General features: G+C 39.7%; 1 protein-coding gene across 2 annotated transcripts in view; it reads right to left on the bottom strand.

The window, feature by feature from the left end:
- The window catches only part of LOC123568732 (selection and upkeep of intraepithelial T-cells protein 1-like), a 192097-nt gene that overhangs the window by 143150 nt on the left and 28131 nt on the right, over positions 1-20816 (bottom strand). The window contains exon 5 of one of the 2 annotated variants that reach the window (XM_074007362.1): positions 2889-3789. The exons of the other annotated variant lie outside the window; for it this stretch is intronic. Within the exon in view, the coding sequence (XP_073863463.1) occupies positions 3773-3789 (17 nt within the window). The 3' untranslated portion in view covers positions 2889-3772. Of the gene's footprint in view, positions 1-2888; positions 3790-20816 lie in introns of those variants that run through there. 2 annotated transcript variants of the gene reach the window in all.

Genomic DNA, 20816 nt, shown 5'->3' with positions numbered 1-20816 from the left:
AGTTAACATTATGACAAGTAATTGAGACTATTGAAAGATAGTTTTACATGCAAGATGTGTGAGGAGAGTGAAATATGTTTTTGGTAAAATGTTATAACAAAGCATGGGAATGTAAACTTTTGTAAACCTTTAACATATTGAATAGGCTACTTTAAAATCAAATTTCAGCTTCAAAATTCTCTTCTGACCTTTAACTTTGAGATGCTAGAGAGGCCCCACTGAAGCATCCAAAAAAGAGGTAAACAGAATTATTTGACAGGTTTAATTACATGGGAAGCATTGTCAAAATTAAAAAAGATGTTTAATCTTCTTCTTGTTATATTTTAGTGAATGATATTAATATGTGTTCCAAAATTTTATGGAATTTCTAAAATTCTAATATGTCTGTGTATATGCTATCAAACATAACTATGGTTATTATGTTAAGATATTGTAGGCCACAGAAATAACCAAATTTCCTTGTCAGGTTTGTCTTTTTTTAAAATTTTTAAAAATTATTATACTTTAAGTTCTAGGGTACATGTGCACAATGTGCAGGTGTGTTACATATGTATACATGTGCTATGTTGGTGTGCTGTACCCATTAACTCGTCATTTACATTAGGTATATCTCCTAATGCTATCCCTCCCCACTCTGCCAACCCCACAATAGGCCCCAGGGTGTAATGTTCCCCTTCCTGTGTCCAAGTGATCTCATTGTTCAATTCTCACCTATGAGTGAGAACATGCGGTGTTTGATTTTCTGTTCTTGCAATAGTTTGCTGAGAATTATGGTTTCCAGCTGCATCCATGTCCCTACAAAGGACACAAACTCATCCTTTTTTATGACTGCATTGTATTCCATGGTGTATATGTGCCACATTTTCTTAATCCAGTCTGTCACTGATGGACATTTGGGTTATTCCAAGTCTTTGCTATTGTGAATAATGCTGCAATAAACATACGTGTGTATGTGTCTTTATAGCAGCATGGTTTATAATCCTTTGGGTATATACCCAGTAATGGGATGGCTGGGTCAAATGGTATTTCTAGTTCTAGATCCTTGAGGAATCGCCACACTGTGGTTTAAATTTCCAGCTTTTCTGCCCTGCTTTTTCCCCATCTTTGTGGTTTTATCTGCCTTTGGTCTTTGATGATGGTGACATACTGATGGAGTTTTGGTGTGGGTGTCCTTTCTGCTTGTTAGTTTTCCTTCTAAAAGTCAGAACCCTCAGCTGTAGGTATGTTGGAGATTGCTTGAGGTCCACTCCAGACCCTGTTTGCCTGGGTATCAGCTGCAGAGGCTGCAGAAGATAGAATATTGCTGATCAGCGAGTGTTGCTGTCTGATTGTTGATCTGGAAACTTCATCTCAGAGTTGTGCCCAGCAGTGTGTGGTGTGAGGTGTCAGTCTACACCTAGTGGGGGATGTCTCTCAGGTTACTCAAGGGTCAGGGACCCACTTGAGCATGCAGTCTGTCCGTTCTTAGATCTCAACCTCTGTGCTGGGAGAGCCACTGCCCTCTTCAAAGCTTTCAGACAGGGCCATTTACATCTGCAGAGGTTTCTGCTGCTTTTTGTTTAGCTATGCCCTGTCCCCAGAGGTGGAGTCTACAGAGACAGGCAGGCCTCTTTGAGCTGTGGTGGGCTCCACCCAGTTCGAGCTTCCCGGAGGCTTTGCTTACCTACTTAAGCCTCAGCAATGGTGGGCGCCCCTCCCCCAGCCTCGCTGCTGCATTGCAGTTAGATTTCAGACTGCTGTGCTAGCAATGAGGGAGACACTGTGGGCGTGGGACCCTCCCGGCCAGGTGCGGCATGTAATCTCCTCATGTGCCGTTTGCTAAGACCCTTGGTAAAGCACAGTATTAGGGTGAGAGTTACCTGATTTTCCAGGTGTTCTGTGTCTCAGTTTCCCTTGGCTAGGAAAAGGGATTCCCTTTCCCCTTGCTCTTCCCAGGTGAGGTGATGCCTCGCCCTGCTTCAGCTCTCACTGGTCAGGCTGCACCAGCTGACCAGTACTGATTGTCTGGCACTCCCCAGTGAGATGAATCCGGTACCTCAGTTGAAAATGCAGAAATCACCTGTCTTCTGTGCTGCTCGCGCTGGGAGCTGAAGGCTGGAGCTATTCCTGTTCAGCCATCTTGCTCCGGGGAGCCAGTAATTTATTTTTATGTCACCAATGTATGAGCTCTCATTTCCTCCAAGTCATCAAAACTTGATGGTATTAAATGTTAATTAGTAACAGTAGTAAAATGAAGTCATCTCATTGATTTGCATTTAATATACCCTGAAACATGATTTTCAATAACATTTTTACACATATAATTTTATTTTGTCTTTATATTATAAATAAAATTGCTTTCCTACCAGGATCTGTGATAACTGCTAGACTAATATTAAATTAGGTCATCATCACTAAGAACCTAAACAGTAGGAACTATTGTTCAATCTGCCAATTCCCCAAAGAGGCATATTAAAATCTTACTCAATGTTTATAAAATTGTACACCTTACTTGCATTTCTTTAAATGCTTCCTTTATAGATTAAGAGTGCAGTATTGATATATATGTACTGTATCTTAATTTTTAGGAAACTGTATGGTTTGTATATTTATTTTGGGGCCAAATTTTTTATGCCTAATGTTCCTTTTTAATTATGTTTTCTTAATATTTATATATTTTCATATTCCTTCTGGTAGAATTTGCATAGTTTTTGTCCTTGCATTCCTGTATTTTCAAATTTCTCTGTCATTATGCTTTAGTTTAGTCTTTTATAAGCGTCATTGATTGACAGTCATTTTCTTTTTACTGCGATGTTCTAGTGTCAGGTTCTAATTAGCCTAGTTGTGCTAACTTCAAAATGGGGAAGCAAGAGTGCTGGTGGTTTCATAATGACTCAATAGCCAATTAAATGCTTGAAATTCAAGGTTTATTGATTTATTGCATGGCTTTCACACACACAAAATCATAGAAATATACCCAACATAAACAGGCAGAGATAAGAGAAAAGGAGTACAAACAGCAGGGAGTCCTTCTGGAGACCAGCATGCTGACTGACCCACTGGCAGATCTGTTTTCCCTGTGAACACCATAGCAGAGCTTCCAGTGGCTGCTGTCATAGAGAAGAGGCTTCAGAGCCAGAATTCTCTCCTCACAGTTGTCAGTGACAGAGCCTCTGCAAGCATCATGACCATCTTCAGTTTCTTTGTGGTTTTTATGGCCCTCTGAAGGGGGCCTCTGTTCATAGTCATCATCTTCAGCTGCCTTTTGGTTGCACTTTTCTGTCAGGTGCCTGGAGTGCCTGGTCACAGGAGGTGTTATCACCTCACCCCTCCATACATGTGCTTATTACTCAGAGCATCAGCACTTTCACTCTAAGCCAAGATAGAAATGACTCCATTTTGAGACATTTAGTATTGCAAAACATTTTTACATATCCCATGTTTAATTATTGATAAAATGACGTTTAATTACTGACATAGATTGATTTTTACTTCCAGAGAGTTATTTCCATTTTATCATGTAAATTATTGGTTTTAATCCACTTATTTCCTTAGCTTGTTATCTTCTGATTAAATTATTATCTTTTTTTAGTTACCATCATTTGTACAAAAACTATAAATGTAATACAAATTTAAACATTCAAATACATTTAATTTTTCCTCCACATAGCAATTATGGCCATTCATAAAATTGTGTGTTTACAATTATTTTCTTCTGAGTTCTTAGAATATTGTGCCACTGTAGTCTCTCTATCCAAAGTTCCAGATGAGAAGTTTGTTGCTGCTGAATCCCTTATATTTGGAAAAAGCCTGTTAAGAAAAAATTTCCTCAAGTCGTAAATTCACATCTTAATACAGGCAAAAGTTGAGATGAAAATGTATTTCAGAACATATTGGTCTCATCTGAGGTGCCAAAGATATTTTTGGAAAAATCATGAGAAATGTTTATTTATAAATTTATTAATTTGACTTATCTATTAATAGCTTAAATCAATGAGAGAAAAATATTTGCAGAGAGTTTGCAAGGAATAAAGGCATTCTATTACCGAAAGGAGCTTGATTTACTTTACATATACTTTACATTTACACTTTGCAAAGACAATAAATGGATACCCTGGTGAAACAGTAATCAAGTAGATTCTCTCTTCTTTCTTTTTCTTTCTGTCTCATCCTGTACCCTAATAACTCAAATCAAAGTAAATCACTAGTATTTGATGTGTTTGTTAGCTTGGAATGTCTATTGCACAATAATATTGGTGTTCGTATCTCAAGACATCATCAGAAGTTGCCGTGGTTTGTGTTTGCATTTTAAATTGTTCTAAATATTCTTATGCATCCTTCTGACCTTCTGAAACTAGCAAAATTGTCTCACGTGAGACACATGGAATTGTAAACAACTTTTAAATATATGAAAAGAGCTAAAGTCTTTCATAGGGAACAAAGGTAAAAGGGTAGATGGAATTCACCTACTAAGGAGCAGTGGAATTCATTCCAGGATCTCAATACAAATGACAAAACTGAAGAAAACATTTAGAAAAATAGGGAACATACACCTATTTAAGGAAATTATTTGTCTTTGTAAGATAAATTGGTATTATGGAAGGTTTTTTTTTTTTTTTTTTTTGAGATGGAGTCTTGCTCTGTTGCCCAGGCTGGAGTGCAGTGACTCAGTCTTGGCTCACTGCAAGCACCGCCTCCCAAGTTCACACCATTCTCCTTCCTCGGCCTCCCAAGTAGCTGGGACTACAGGCGCCTGCCACCAAACCTGGGTAATTTTTTTTTTTTTTTTTTTTTTTTTTTTTAGTAGAGACGTGGTTTCCCCATGTTAGCAAGGATCATCTCAATCTCTTTACCTTGTGATCCACCCACCTTAGCCTCCCAAAGTGCTGGGATTACAGGTATGAGCCACTGCACAGGGTCGATTTTTTTAATTTAAAAATTAAATGTCTGATTTCCAGCATTTCAACAAGTAGTCAATTTCAACTATTTTCTATTTTGGCTAGGCTATCATGAGATTGTTGCTATTTAACTCTATAATATTAGCAATAGGAGGCACATTAGTAGAGCCCTATTCATGGTGATAAATAGAATGATTTGGCCTTTATAGTCCATTGCATTGTGTAATTTCTAGTTTAAATCAGTGAATGTGTTGTCTGGACTTTTTTCCATATAATTCTAAAGGAAACAAATGACAAATTGATAAAATGTTTGGATAAAGCAACTCATTCATTGATCTCAATGAAATACAGAGAAGCAGCATCAGAAGAGGCCTTGTATCACCATATAGATGAAAACAGGACTTTTTAATTTTGTCTTAGCTCTTCTGGCCTCCTCCAATGTGAGACAGTAAAACTTCTCCATGACTATAATCCTGCATTGAATTCCATTGGGTCAATAGGTAAATGTGAGATGAGCTGCAGAATATTGGCTACAGGTTCCATACTACTTTTCTCCATCATTAACTCATGCCTATCAAGGCAAGATAATAACTGGCTTGTTTTTCATGGTGGCAGAAACTAGGCATGAGAAGTATAAATCTATATGGTAACAAGCACACACCTGTCCCTTGTATTTGTTTCATTTCAGCAGGTGGTATGTTGGCAAGCTAATGTTTGGACATAAAGGATCACACATAGGATATTGCTGTGAAGTAATTGGAAATTACAAAGGTTTTACTTAACAGGCCTCACAGAAGAAAGCTGTTCTTCAAGAAGGCAAGTGACTTGCAGTTTCTGGAGAAAGTTGCATTCCAGGGCTCAGCCTCACCCTAAGGCAACTGTGCTTATATACATATCTGCTGTCTCAGCCCAGGAACCTCCTTTTGGAGGCCTTCTCCTTGGGGGCCTCAGCTGAGATGCTTTTCATTCACTCTGCTGAGGCCATCTTTTCTGGGGCAATTATTTACTAAAAATCTCTTTTCTCTGACTCAGTACTATTGCATCTCTAGCACTTCCCTCTATCCTACAACCTTTCCCCCTAGTTCATAAAATGACAGGAGACCTTTGTAAAGAGACAATTTTCCCCACCTCTGCTGATATCCTCTGACCCTCACCCAGTGCTGTTCTATGGGGAAAAATGGAACAGGAGGAGGAAGCACTACATTCCTTTTTGGCCTCTTTCTTATACACAACTACAATAAGTGAATAGAGTTTCTTTCAATTTGACTTCTCCTAACTGACCAAATGTACACCTGGTAGCTCTCAACAGAAGGTCTAAAGAATGCCAACAGTCACTGGATGTAAAGATGAAAACAAAGTAGACTATTCCACTTAGTTCCAGGTTATGGATTTTTTTGGTTAAGCAAAAATAATTTCTCTATATTGTTTGTAATTACTCACTAGACTTGCATCATGTTTGAGGGAAAAGCCTGAAGCCTACAGGTAAACAGGATATACCTTTGTGTAACCTTGCACACATTTTTAATGGAACATTTGGGACTGTAGATTTTGGGTAGAGCAAAAGAAGGAAATATTAACATTTTCCTTCCTAGCTTACTAGTTCTACATTCCCTTCCATTTTCATAAGGAAATTATATTTGCACAGTAAACCCAGGACTTCTGCCTTTGGGCATGAGTTATGGTATATATGTCCCATAACATATAACAAAGATATATGTACTCTTATCAACATAGGCTCAGAAATGTTAATGGTTTCAGCTCTGTGGACACTTACATGTTTCTTAAAAAAAAGAGTATGGTATTAATTTTCAAGTTAGTCCTTGAGATAAGAAGAAAGGAAATCCTGCAAATTTTTCAAAGAGCTCAATATACAGAAAGTTTGGTGAATGCCTTCTGGATGAAATATAGTTAAACCTTCCATATTTATCTGGGAGAGCTGTCCAATCCAATTCAATCAATGTTGAGAAAGTTATTGCCATTTGAGACAACAACATGGGCACTGGTAGAACCCCAGGAACCTTGAAAAGGCTACAATCAGGAAATTCTTGTATAACACACAGGTCTTTGTTTTTTCTTCCAGTTACTAAGGCACAAGGATAAGAATGGTCACTCTTCTGGACATCTGGAGATCCATCAAAGGAATGATTCCCTCTGAGTTACCACCCTTCCTTTTACAATTACCTCTCAGTCTGAAGTAAACCAAGGAAATAAGCATGGTGATGAAGACCATCAGCACCCACACCATCACAGTCATATCTTCCAAATACATAGAAACCAATTGGAATTTTTGATCTGAAACAGGAACTAGGGAGAGATGGAACATTTAGGATTGTTGCAGCAGAGAGAGGAGGGCTTGTTCAGAGATTTATGATAAGTTTACTCTCCAGATTCCTGTTGCTTCATACCATCTGAGTGTGTCTGAGGGTTGGGAAGAAGTAGGTTGGGCTATGTGGATGATCCTGGATATGAGTATATTTGGGCTAAGACCAGAAGAAGGCTGTGACAAGGCAGATGCCATTCTTCTCAAGCAGCATAGTATTTTCCCTGAGTGGCCACAGTCTGAAGGACAGATAAACACATTGTGTATTTACCCACATTAGCTGGTGCTGAGGACCCTCAAGAATACTGGGCCTTGTGAGGAGTGTCATAAAATAGAATAGTCTTGGGTGAGCAGACTCTCTAGAATAAAAAAGATCTCAAAATTCTTAAAAGTCATACTATCATCTACGTCATAAGTCTCCTTTTAATTATCTTTTCTCTCTGGTTCTAAAGTAGTAAACATGCCCATATCATAGTATTGTTTAACATATCTCGTCATGGCAGCACCACTGCCAGCAATGAAGGCACCTGTTTCATTACTACACCTATTAGAAATTACTCTCTTATATCAACTACAGTTATTAAACCATAGTTATTAATCACCAAATATTTGCTCAATTAGTGACTGTGTAAATGACAAATGCCTCAGGCATGCCATGTGCTATGACAAGAACCTGAATGAAAGTGGTGTTTTCCAGAGACTGGAAGAGCTCAGGGCCTCTGAACAGCTGAGAGAAGTCTTACATAACTTGGTAATAGTAATGGTAGAATCTACGGACAGTGGGTGCAGCCCACAGAGGGTGAGCCGAAGCAGGGCAGGGTGTTGCCTCACCTGGGGAGCGCAAGGAATCAGGGGATTTCCCTTTCTTAGCCAAGGGAAGCCATGATAGACTGTACGTGGGAAAATGGGACACTTCCTCACAAATACTGCACTTTTTCCCATGGACTTAGAAACCAGCAGACCAGGAGATTCTCTCCTGTGCCTGGCTCAGTGGGTCCCATGCCCACGGAGCCTTGTCCACTTCCAGTGCAGCAGTCTGAGATTTACCTGTGAGGTGGCATTCTGGAGGTGGAGGGGCATCTGCCATTGCTGAGGCTTGAGTAGGTAAACAAACTGGCTGGGAAGCCCACCTGCCTCTGTAGACTCCACTTCTGTGGGTAGGGCATAGCTGAACCAAAAGGCAGCAGAAACTTCTGCAGACTTAAACGACCCTGCCTAACATCTCTGAAGAGAGCAGTGGTTCTCCCAGCATGGAGTTTGAGCTCTGACAATGGACAGGCTGCCTCCTCAAGTAGGTGCCTGACCCCCATGTAGTCTAACTGGGAGACACCTCCCAGTAGGGGCCACCTGACACCTCATACAGGCAGGCACCACTTGGGGACAAAACTACCAGAGGAAGGATCAGGCAGCAATATTTGCTGTTCTGCAATATTTACCATTCTGTAGCCTCCACTTTTGATACCCAGGCAAACAGGGTCTAGAGTAGACCTCCAAGAAATTCCAACAGACCTGCAGCTGAGGGACCTAACTGTTAGAAGGAAAACTAACAAACAGAAAGGAATAGCATCAGCATCAACAAAAAGGACATCCACACCAAAACCCCATATGTAGGTCACCATCATCAAAGACCAAAGGTAGATAAAACCACAAAGATGGGGAGAAACCAGAGCTGACAAGCAGAAAATTCTAAAAACCAGAGCACCTCTTCTCCTCCAAAGGATTGCAGCTCCTCACCAGCAACAGAACAAAGCTGGACAGAGAATGAGTTTGACGAGTTGACAAAAGTAGACTTCAGAAGGTTGGTAATAACAAACTTCTTCAAGCTAAAGGAGCATGTTCTAACCCATCACAAGGAAGCTAAAAACCTTGAAAAATGTTAGATGAAAGCCTAACGAGAATAAACAGTGTAAAGAAGATGTTAAATGACCTGATGGAACTGAAACCATGACACGAGAACTTCGTGATGCATTCACAAGCTTCAATAGCTGATAAAATCAAGTGGAAGAAAGGATATCAGTGATTGAAGATCAAATTAATGAAATAAAGCAAAAAGACAAGTTTAGAGGGAAAAAAAGAGTAAAAAGAAACAAACAAACCTCCAAGAAATATGGGATTATGTGAAAAGACCAAATCAATGTTGGATAGGTGCACCTAAAAGTGATGGGGAGAATGGAACCAAGTTGGAAAACACTCTTCAGGGTATTATCCAGGAGAACTTCCCCAACCTAGCAAGGCAGGCCAACATTCAAATTCAGGAAACACAGAGAATACCACAAAGATACTCCTCAAGAAGAGCAAACCCAAGACAAATAATTGTCAGATTCACCGAAGTTGAAATGAAGGAAAAAATGTTAAGGCAGCCAGAAAGAAAGATCGGGTTACCCACAAAGGGAAGCCCATCAGACTAACAGTGGATCTGTTGACAGAAACCCTACAAGCCAGAAGAGATTGGGGACCAATATACAACATTCTTAAAGAAAAGAATTTTCAACCAAGAATCTGATATTCAGCCAAACTAAACTTCATAAGTGAAGGAGAAATAAAATCCTATAGAGACAAGTACATACTAAGAGATTTTGTCACCACCAGGCCTGCCTTACAAAAGCTACTAAAGGAAGCACTAAACATGGAAAGGAACAACTGGTACCAGCCACTGCAAAAACATGCCAAATTGTAAAGACCATCCATGCTAGGAAGAAACTACATAAACTAATGGGCATAATAACCAATTAACATCACCATAATGATGGGATCAAATTCACTCATGACAATATTAACCTTAAATATAAATGGACTAAATGCCCCAGTTAAAAGACACAGACTGGCAAATTGGATAAAGAGTCAAGACCCATCAGTGTGCTGTATTCAGGAAACCCATCTCATGTGCAGAGACACACATAGAATCAAAACAAAGGGATGGAGGAAGATCTACCAAGCAAACGGAAAGCAAAAAAAGCAGGGGTTGCAATCCTAGTCTCTGATAAAACAGATTTTAAACCATCAAAGATCAAAAGAGACAAAGAAGGCCATTACAGTGGTAAAGGGATCAATGCAACAGGAAGAGCTAACTATCCTAAATATATATGCTCCCCATACAGGAGCATCCAAATTCATAAAGCAAGTCCTTAGAGAACAACAAAGAGACTTAGACTCTCACACAAAAATAATGGGCGGCTTTAACACCCCACTGTCAGTATTAGACAGATCTATGAGACAGGAGGTTAACAAGAATATCCAGGACTTGAATTCAGCTTTGCATCAAGCAGATCTACTAGACATCCACAGAACTTTCCACCCCAAATCAACAGAATGTACATTCTTCTCAGCACCACATTGCACTTATTCTAAAACTGACCACATAATTGGAAGTAAAGCACTCCTAAGCAAATGTAAAAAACAAAAACAAAAACAAAAACAAAACAGAAAAACAGAAATCACTGCAAACTGTCTATCAGACAACAGTGCAATCAAATTAGAACTCAGGATTCAGAAACTCACTCAAAACCACAAAACTAAATGGAAACTGAACAACGTGCTCCTGAATGACTACTAGGTAAATAACAAAAAGAAGGCAGAAATAAAGATGTTCTTTGAAACTAATGAAAACCAAGACACAACGTACCAGTCTCAGAGACACATTTAAAGCAATGTGGAAAGGAAATTTTATAGCATTAAATGTCCACAAGACAAAGCAGGAAAGGTCTAAAATCGACACCCTAACATCAAAATTTAAAGAACTAGAGAAGCAAGAGCAAGCAAATTCAAAAGCAAGCAGAAGGCAAGAAATAACTAAGATTTGAGCAGAACTGAAGGAGATAGAGCCACAAAAAACCCTCCAAAAAATCAATGAAGGCAGGAGCTGATATTTTGAAAAGATCAACAAGATAGATAGACCACTAGCAAGACTAATAAAGAAGACAAGAGAGAAGAATAAAATAGATGCAATAAAAAATGATAAAGGGGATATCACCACTGATCCCACAGAAATACAAACTACCATCAGAGAATATTACAAAAACCTCTACTCAAATAAACAACAAAATCTAGAAGAAATGGATAAATTCATGGACATATACACCATCCCAGGAATGAATCAGGAAGGAGTTGAATCTCTGAACAGACTTATAACAGGCTCTGAAATTGCAGCAATAATTAATAGCCTACCAATTAAAAAAAGTCCAGGACCAGAAGGATTCACAGCCAAATTACACCAGAGGTACAAAGAGGAGCTGGTATCATTCCTTCTGAAACTATTCCTATCAGTAGAAAAAGAGAGAATCCTCCCTAACTCATTTGATGAAGCCAGCATCATCCTGATATCAAAGTCTGGCAGAAACACAAAAAAAGAGAATTTTAGACCAATATACCTGATGAACATCAATGCAAAAATCCTCAATAAAACACTGGCAAACCGAATCCAGAAGCACTTCAAAAAGCTTATCCATCATGATCAAGTTGACTTCATCCCTGGGATGCAAGGCTGGTTCAACATACGCAAATCAATAAATGTAATCCATCACATAAACAGAACCAGTGACAAACACCACACGATTATCTCAATAGATTCTGAAAAGGCCTTCAACAAAATTCAACAGCCCTTCATGCTAAAAACTCTTCATGCTATAAACTAGGTATTAATGGAACATATCTCAAAATAATAGGAGCTATTTATGACAAACCCACAGCCAATATCACACTGAATGGGCAAAAACTGGAAGCATTCCCTTTGAAAACTGGCACAAGACAAGGATGCCCTCTCTCACCACCCCTATTCAACATAGTGTTGGAAGTTCTGGCCAGGGCAATCAGGCAAGAGAAAGAAATAAAGGGTGTTCAATTAGGAAAAGAGGAAGTCAAATTTTCCCTGTTTGCATATGACATGATCGTATATTTAGAAAACCCCATTGCCTCAGCCCAAAATCTCCTTAAGCTGATAAGCAACTTCAGCAAAGTCTCAGGATACAAAATCAATGTGCAAAAATAACAAGCAATCCTATATACCAATAACAGACAGGCAGAGTTCAAATGAGTGAACTCACATTCACAATTGCTACAAAGAGAATGAAATACCTAGGAATCCATCTTATGAGGGATCTGAGGGACCTCCTCAAGGAGAACTGCAAACCACTGCTCAGTGAAATAAAAGAGGATACAAACAAATGGAAGAACATTCCATACTCATGGATAGGAAGAATCAATGTCATGAAAATGGCCATACTGCCCAAGGTAACTTATAGATTCAATGCCATCCCATCAAGTTACCAATGACTTTCTTCAGAGAATTGGAAAAAGATACTTTAAAATTCATCTGGAACCAAAAAAGAGCCCACATTGCCAAGACAATCCTAAGCACCAAGAACAAAGCTGGAGGCATCACGCTACCTGACTTCAAACTATACTACAAGGCTACAGTAACCAAAACAGCATGGTACTGGTACCAAAACAGAGATATAGACCAATAGAACAAAACAGGGGCCTCAGAAATAACACCATACATCTACAACCTTCTGATCTTTGACAAACCTGATGAAAACAAGCAATGGGGAAAGGATTCCCTATTTAATAAATGGTGCTGAGAAAACTGGCTAGCCATATGTAGAAACCTAAAACTGGATCCCTTCCTTACAACTTATACAAAAACTAATTCAAGATGGATTAAAGACTTAAATGTTAGACCTAAAACCATAAAAACTCTAGAAGAAAACCTAGGCAATACCATTCAGGGCACAGGTATGGACAAGGACTTCATGACTAAAACACCAAAAGCAATGGCAACAAAAGCCAAGATAGACAGATGGAACCTAATTAAAGAGCTTCTGCACAGCAAAAGAAAGTACCATCAGAGTGAACAGGCAACCTACAGAATGCGAGAAAAGTTTTGCAATCTACTCATCTGACAAAGGGCTAATATACAGAATCTACACAGAACTTAAACAAATTTACAGCCAAAAAAACAAACAATCCCATCAAAAAGTGGGCAAAGGCTATGAACAGACATTTCTCAAAAGAAGACATTTATACAGCCAACAGACACATGAAAACATGCTCATCATCACTGGTCATCAGAGAAATGCAAATCAAAATCACAATGAGATACCATCTCTTACCAGTTAGAATGGTGATCATTAAAATTTCAGGAAACAACAGATGCTGGAGAGGATGTGGAGAAATAGGAACACTTTTACACTGTTGGTGGGAGTGTAAATTAGTTCAATCATTGTGAAAGACAGTGTGGCAGTTCCTCAAGGATCTAGAACTAGAAACACCATTTGACTCAGTGATCCCATTACTGGGTATACACCCAAAGAATTATAAATCATGCTACTATAAAGACACATTCACACATATGTTTATTGTGGCATTATTCACAATAACAAAGACTTGGAACCAACCCACATGTCCATCAATGATAGACTGGATTGAGAAAATGTAGCACATATACACCATGGAATACTATGCGGCCACAAAAAATGATGAGTTCATGTCCTTTGCATGGACATGGATGAAGCTGGAAACCATCATTCTCAGCAAACTATCACAAGGACAGAAAACCAAACACCGCATGTTCTCACTCATAGGTGGGAATTGAACAATGAGAACACTTGGACACAGGGCAGGGAACATCACACACTGGGGCCTGTCATGGGGTGAGATGGAGTTGCATGTATCTAGACTTTTGTGCTGCTGTTCTAAGCAGGGTTGGGCTGTACATAGAGTTACACCCTATGTGACTGTGATGTTCTCTTTTGCTGCTGTTGGTCCTCAGTGTTCTTTGGAGTCTGGGGAGGTTTGCACTTTAAAAATAAAACTTTCATAGAGACTGCTTTATCTAAAATTTTGGTTCACAGCCTTTGTTGGATTACCTATTGGGGCAAACAAAGTGTAACCATGTACAACGGTTGAGCTTGTATTGCTATCTTATGGCTAAAGTTCCAAGGTAAAAGCTATTGGATATTCATTTGTGTGTGTACATATGTGTACATGTGTTTATTTGTATGTACACTTATTGTTACATGTTGTGGCTACCAAATTGGCTTGTAAGCAGAAGAGCACTCATAAACTAAGTAAATAATTTCAAGCAATTTTCAAGTTCATAAACTGAAGTAAATCTTTACTAAACAAGCTGGTTTTAAAATTACCAGTAAAATAAAAATAGAAATGTCTTTAGAATTGTAAACATACATTTTGCTTTTTTTTTTTTTTTTTTTTGCTAGATATTTTGAGTTCTCAGTGTTTGGCATAGAAGGTTAAAAAGTATTAACTCAGTCAAAACAAAAAGGTCTTGATTTGTGTGCCTTCTTTGACAAATGGAATAGTTTGATATTGTTAGCTAAATTTTTTGAGTTATCAGCAAAAACACCTATGTATTTAACTTTGGGGCTTTTATTTAGGTGAGCATGTGATGTTCACTGGCTATATTAAAAAGTGGTTAACAAGAAAATAATTAACCTTAAATGATGGTGTCTAATAGCTCAGTTTTCAGAAGTAATCTAGACAAACTGTTAAAAATGAAAAAAAAAAAAGATTATGTGTAAATGGGATAAATATTTTTGGTGAACTTTTGTATAAATTGAAATTGTAAAATTATGTTTTATGCTCATTGGATATCTGGGTTATTTCTAATTTCAATAGAGTTTTGATATGGGGAAATAGCTTTTAAACATTGTGGAATTGTTCTCATCTATAAAAATGCTCATATCTGATAGTTCAGGATTTCTTACTTTTTAGGGCTTCACTAACATTTAATGTTACTAAGGATAAGAATTATAGTTAACACGTAATTCTGTATATAAAATGTGCCAATATATGTTATTAGTGAAAAAAAAATTGTGTGGCTCAGAAGTTATCTAAAAATTAATTCAAATTATGGGCTTTAAATGTTCTGAAACAAAGTAGTAAGGAGCCAGTAAGGAGGGGAGAGAGATGTGCAGAAAGTTGTGTATATGAAGATGTATTTTTGGTAAGGAAAGTTATAAAGATAATAATTTTGTATGAGAAAGGATCTTGCATGGTAGATTTTTTTTGTTCTGGAGTAAAATGACTGGGAAGAAGAAGAAGAAAAGAAGAAGAGAAGAAGGAGGAGGAAGGGGTAAAAGGGAGAGGAGAAGGTAGAGTGGGAGGAGGAGGCGAAGAAATCTGGGACTTAATGGAAAGCTCAATCATGTTGTGGATGATCTGTGTAAGTCATATATAGTTTTCTTCTGTTTCTCTGTGTGTTTATCTTCATGCACATACCAAGAAACTAAAAAGTTGAAACATTTTAGATAACAAAATATTCTTTAAAACCTGACAGAGAATTGGAGAAGTATGACTAATTAACATTTTCATAGTTAAAGCTCTGAGTCTTGAGTAAAGTAAAATAAGAAATATTGTAAAGAAATGCATTGGCAGTTTGACAATTTTTTTTTAATATAGTTAATCATGAAGCCAGATTTAATGTACATGCTTGCATTGCTTCACACCATGTTTGCTGTTTTGCATGGATAGTGATGGCACTAGAGTACTTACTGGTCGTGTGCCTAGAGTAAATTTCTTGATTGCACAGGATGTATGATAATATCAGTTAATAATACTGAACTGTATATCAGGAATAAAATACTCATGTAATTTTTGGGGGCTCTGAGTAACACTGTAGCCTCCAGAGTAGAAAGAGTAGGGAAAAGGTTGAAGATTGGTTTCTTGTTTATTTGTTTTTGCTTCTAATTTTCATTTGCTTGCTGTTTGTTCTTTTGGGTTTTGCTTGTGTATGCATATATATATATTATCTATATATATATATATATAATATATATATATATAAGTTTCTGATGGAAGGCTTTTATTTGGTTCTCTGAATAGTTATTTCATTTCCTGTGCATTTCTAGCAAGTCATTATTTGTTCTATTTACCTGGAACTCCTAGGCTACCTTTGTTGGGTGTGCAAGAATTGATGGAGCCCACCAGCCATTTGGAATTTGGTTGGTTTGGCTTGCCTCTGATGATTTAGAGGGCTAAAATATTAAAGACTTTTCTTTTTCTTTTCTTTTTTTTTTTTTGCAATTGTAAGATTTAATAGAGTGGAAACAGAGCTCCCATGCAAAGGGAGGGGACCCAAAGGGGGTTGCTGTTGCTGGCTTGAATGCCTGGGTTAATATGCTGATCATTGCCCCTCCCACTGTGCTCTCAGGTGATAGATGATTGGTTATTTCTTTACCTCCTGTTTTTGCCAAGTTAGCACTTTAATGAGTGCTCTGATTGGTCAGGTGTGAGCTAAGTTGCAAGCCCCTTGTTTAAAGATGGACGCGGTCACCTTGCCAGCTAAGCTTAGGGATTTTTAGTTGGCCTAGGAAATCCAGCTAGTCGTGTCTCTCAGACCCCCCTCTCAACAGGAAAACCCAAGTGCTGTTGGGGAGGCTGACCAATGACCACTCTGTTTCCTGCTGAACTGGGGTGTAGTAGGGGTTGTGCAGTTGACATTTCCTCAGGAGGGGTGCCTTTGATGTCATTAACATCGGAGCTTGGGCTAACAGGCTGGTCCAGGGGTCCGTGGTAGCTCTTAGTCATGAACTGCATCTGGGGCTCCATTTGAAGAACGATTTGTACTTTTACTGCTTCGATTTTGGAAGAGACAAACTTAACAAGATTAAAGATACAGGGACTGAAATGTATGGCCTGCAGCACAGGGCATTATTTCTTTGGCACACTTCACAGCCCCTATCTGCTTGATAGTTTTGAAAAGGCCTGGTCCAGTAAATAATAATTTGGCCATCTGATGGGTGCTATCAATGCCTAAGTGGAAGGTTTGGTGAAGGGTTTTAAGTAATTTCCATTGGTTAGCTGCAGGCAAAAATATTTTTCTTTCTTTGGTGACTAGCCATCTGAAGGGGAGGAAAGTATGCCCTTGTGAGGTTCCCTATTCTATTTCTTCTGCTGAGTACTGGGGGTTGGGTTCCCAGACGGGATTACCCCCCACTAGGGGTCCTTGTATAAGCATTTCTAGTGGAGGGTCCTGCCTTGTGGCTCTTCTGACTTCAATATCCGCTTGGCCGGTCCCTTCTATTTCCCTTTCCTTTCCTTTCTGATGACCCCAGCACTGTAAGACTGCCACCCCTTTAGGTGCTGTACAGCCAATAATAATCTCCTAATGACTTCCTGATGTTTGATAGGTGTTCCCTTGGAAGTTAGGAATTCCCTTTCTCTCCATATTGCTGCATGAGCATGGAGGACTAGGTAATCATACTTAGAGTCTGTATATATATTTACCCTTTCTTCTTCTCCTAATTCTAGTGTCCGAGTGAGGGCTATTAGTTCGGCCAGCTAAGCACTAGTTCCTGGAGTGAGGGGATTACTTTCAAGTATTCCATTATCACTGACCACTCTATACTCTACTTTTCACAGTCGTTTTTCTACAAAGGAACTTCCATCAATATACAAGTCAAGGTCAGGATCAGTCAAGGGAACCTCTAAAAGGTTCCTGTTTTTTTTGTGATTTTTCCTGTTTTTTTTGTGACATATAAAGTCTTGCCCTCTTGGCAAGCTTAACACTGGGGCTTGGGTTAGGGCATTCTTTAGGGCCTGGAAAGCTGCTTCTGCTTCAGGTGTCCATCTTACTAAATGGGTATTGGCTTTCTGAGTTTCCTTAATTAGTGTATATAATGGTCTGGCTATTTCACTGTACCTGGGAATCCATATTCAGCAGAAACCTGTTATGCCAAGGAAACCTCTTTGTTGCTTTAGAGTTTTGGGATGAGGATAAGCCAGTATAGGCTGGATACATTCCTCACTGAGGGCTCTGGTGCCTTTGGATAATTTAGCCCTAAGTATTTAACCTGCTGTGAGCAGAGCTGAGCCTTTGGTTTGGAAACCTGTAGCCACAGGTGGTGAGGAAATTAAGAGCGCTTGGGTGGCTTGATGGCACAAGGTTTCTGAATGAGCAGCTAAAAGCAAATCATACATGTACTGAAGGACAAGAGTGTCCAGGTATAAGAACTGGCTCAAGCCTTGGGCTAATGCCTGGCCAAATAGATGGGGGCCATCCCTGAACCCTTAGGGTAAAACAGTCCAGGTGAGTTGAGACGTTGGGTTTGAAGGATCTTCAAAGGCAAACAAGAATTGAGAGTCAGGATGTACAGGGATGAAGAAAAAGGCATCCTTAAGGTCCAGGACTGTAAACCACTCTGCTTCCTCTGGTATTTGGGAAAGCAGAGTATAAGGGTTAGGTACAGCTGGGTATAGAGGGACAATGGCCTCATTGATAATCCTGAGATCTTGCACTAACCTCCACTGTCCATTGGGTTTCTGTACTCCTACAATTGGAGTATTGCCAGGGCTATTGCATGGTTTTACTAGGCCTTGTGCTTTTAGGCTCTTAACAATCTTTTGGAGTCCTTGTTGGGCCTCGGGTCTAAGGGGTACTGCCTTTGGTAGGGAAAGGAGGTGGAATCCCTTAGTTTAACTTGAACAGGATGGCCATTCTTTGCTCGTCCATATTGTCCTTCTGTTGCCCAGACTTCAGGATTAATTCCTTCCTCAAGCAGGGGACAACAAAGGGTGTTCCTTCTCTTATGTTTAGGTGTATAATGGCCCCTGCTTTTGCTAGAATGTCTCTCCCTAACAAGGGAGTGGGGCTTTCAGGCATAATTAGAAAAGCATGTGAAAAGAGTAAAGTTCCCCAGTCACAACTTAGTGACTGGGAGAAGTATCTAGTGACTGGCTGTCCTAGGACCCTCGGATAGTGACAGATCTGGAGGACAGTTGTCCGGGATGGGAGAGTAAGACTGAGAAGGCCATGCCAGTGTCCAGGAGACAGTTAACCTCCTGGTCCTCAATGGTCAAGCATACCTGGGGCTCTGTGAGGGTGATGGCATAGGCTGGTGCTTGCCCCGGGCACCCTCAGTCCTGCTGCTGGATCATCTGGTTAGTGGCTTCTGACTCAGAGGACCTTCATCCCCTGGAGCAGTGGGCCTTCCAGTGACTCCTTTGACAAAAGGGGCACGGACGAGGGGGCGGCTTATTTCTATTCGGACAATCTTTTTTAAAGTGTCCTTGTATGCTGCACTGGAAGCAAGCCCTATTAGGCATTCGATTTGCCCAGCCTTTCCCTGTTCCAGAGCCTCCAAAGTCCACTTGCCTGAGGGCCATGACTAAAGCGGTGGCCTTTTTTTAATCCCATTTGTCCCATTCCGTCTGCTCCTCCTGATTCTATATTATAAATAACCAAGGTTGCCAAGTTCAATAGGGTTTCTAAGTTTTGCTCTGGGCCTAAGGCAGACTTCTGAAGTTTTTTTTTCTAATGTCTGCAGCTGACTGAGTGATAAACTGATCCTTTAAGGTTAGTTGGTCATCAGTGGAGTCAGGTGACAGGGAGGTATGCTTCCTGAATGCCTCCCTTAGTCTCTCCAGAAAGGCAGTAGGATTTTCTTCCTTTCCCTGTGTTATAGTGGACATTATTGAATAATTAATAGGCTTCTTCCTACTTTTCCTTAGTCCTTCTAACATGCCAGATAGCAAATGTCTGCAGCACCAGTCTCCATGTTCTGATTCTGTGTCCCAGTGAGGGTCTACAATGGGAACTGCCTGCTGGCCTGTGGGGAATCGTTCTCTTTCCTCTGATGTCATCCTATCATTGACCTGACTGAGATACCAGAGATCGCCAAACTCTCAGGCTGCAGTTATGGCAGCACTTCTCTCATGTGGGGTTAGTGTCTGATTTAGCAGTATTATTATATCTCTCCATGTCAGATCAAAGGATAGTCCTAACCCTTGTACAACATCAATATTGCCATCAGGGTTATCTGAGAATTTACCTAGGTCTATTGTAATTTGCTTCAAGTCTGAGAGAGAAAAAGGTACATGCACTCTGGCTGGGCCAAATTCTCCTCCTCCCACTGCTTGGAGGGGGCATAATCGGGGAATATTGGCACTCTGATTAAAGTATGGGGCTATTGTTAGAAAAAGGTAATTTAACACTAACCACTGATAATTCCCTAGGGGATTTAAATCTTAGTTACCATACAAAGGTCCGACCAGACCTAGAAGGAACTCCCTTCAAGACAGGACAATAGATGGTTCCTCCCAGGTGATTGAGGAAAAAACCCTTTGTCTATCTCTTTGTCTATCTCTTTTTGCAACTTAGCTCACACCTGACCAATCAGAGCACTCATTAAAGTGCTAACTTGGCAAAAACAGGAGGTAAAGAAATAACCAATCATCTATCACCTGAGAGCACAGTGGGAGGGACAATGATCAGCATATTAACTCACGCCTGTAATCCCAGAACTTTGGGAGGCTGAGGCGGGTGGATCACGAGGTCAGGAGATCAAGACCATCCTGGCTCACATGATGAAACCCCGTCTCTACTAAAAAATAGAAAAAATTAACCAGGCGAGGTGGTGGGCACCTGTAGTCCCAGCTACTCAGGAGGCTGAGGCAGGAGAATGGTGTGCACCCAGGAAGCTGAGCTTGCAGTTAGCAAAGTTCATGCCACTGCACTCTAGCCTGGGCAACAGAGTGAGACTCTGTCTCAAAACAAAACAAAACAAAACAAAAAACCAAGGAACATTGCAAGTGGTGCTCTTGAGCCTCTTGCTCAAGTCTGCTCTCACTCCATTCCATGGCGTGTACTTTTGCTTCAGTAAATC

This window comes from Macaca fascicularis, chromosome 1 (genome assembly GCF_037993035.2).
Source record: "Macaca fascicularis isolate 582-1 chromosome 1, T2T-MFA8v1.1".
Classification (NCBI taxonomy): Eukaryota; Metazoa; Chordata; class Mammalia; order Primates; family Cercopithecidae; genus Macaca; species Macaca fascicularis.
This window is presented reverse-complemented; position numbering and strand designations above follow the sequence as displayed.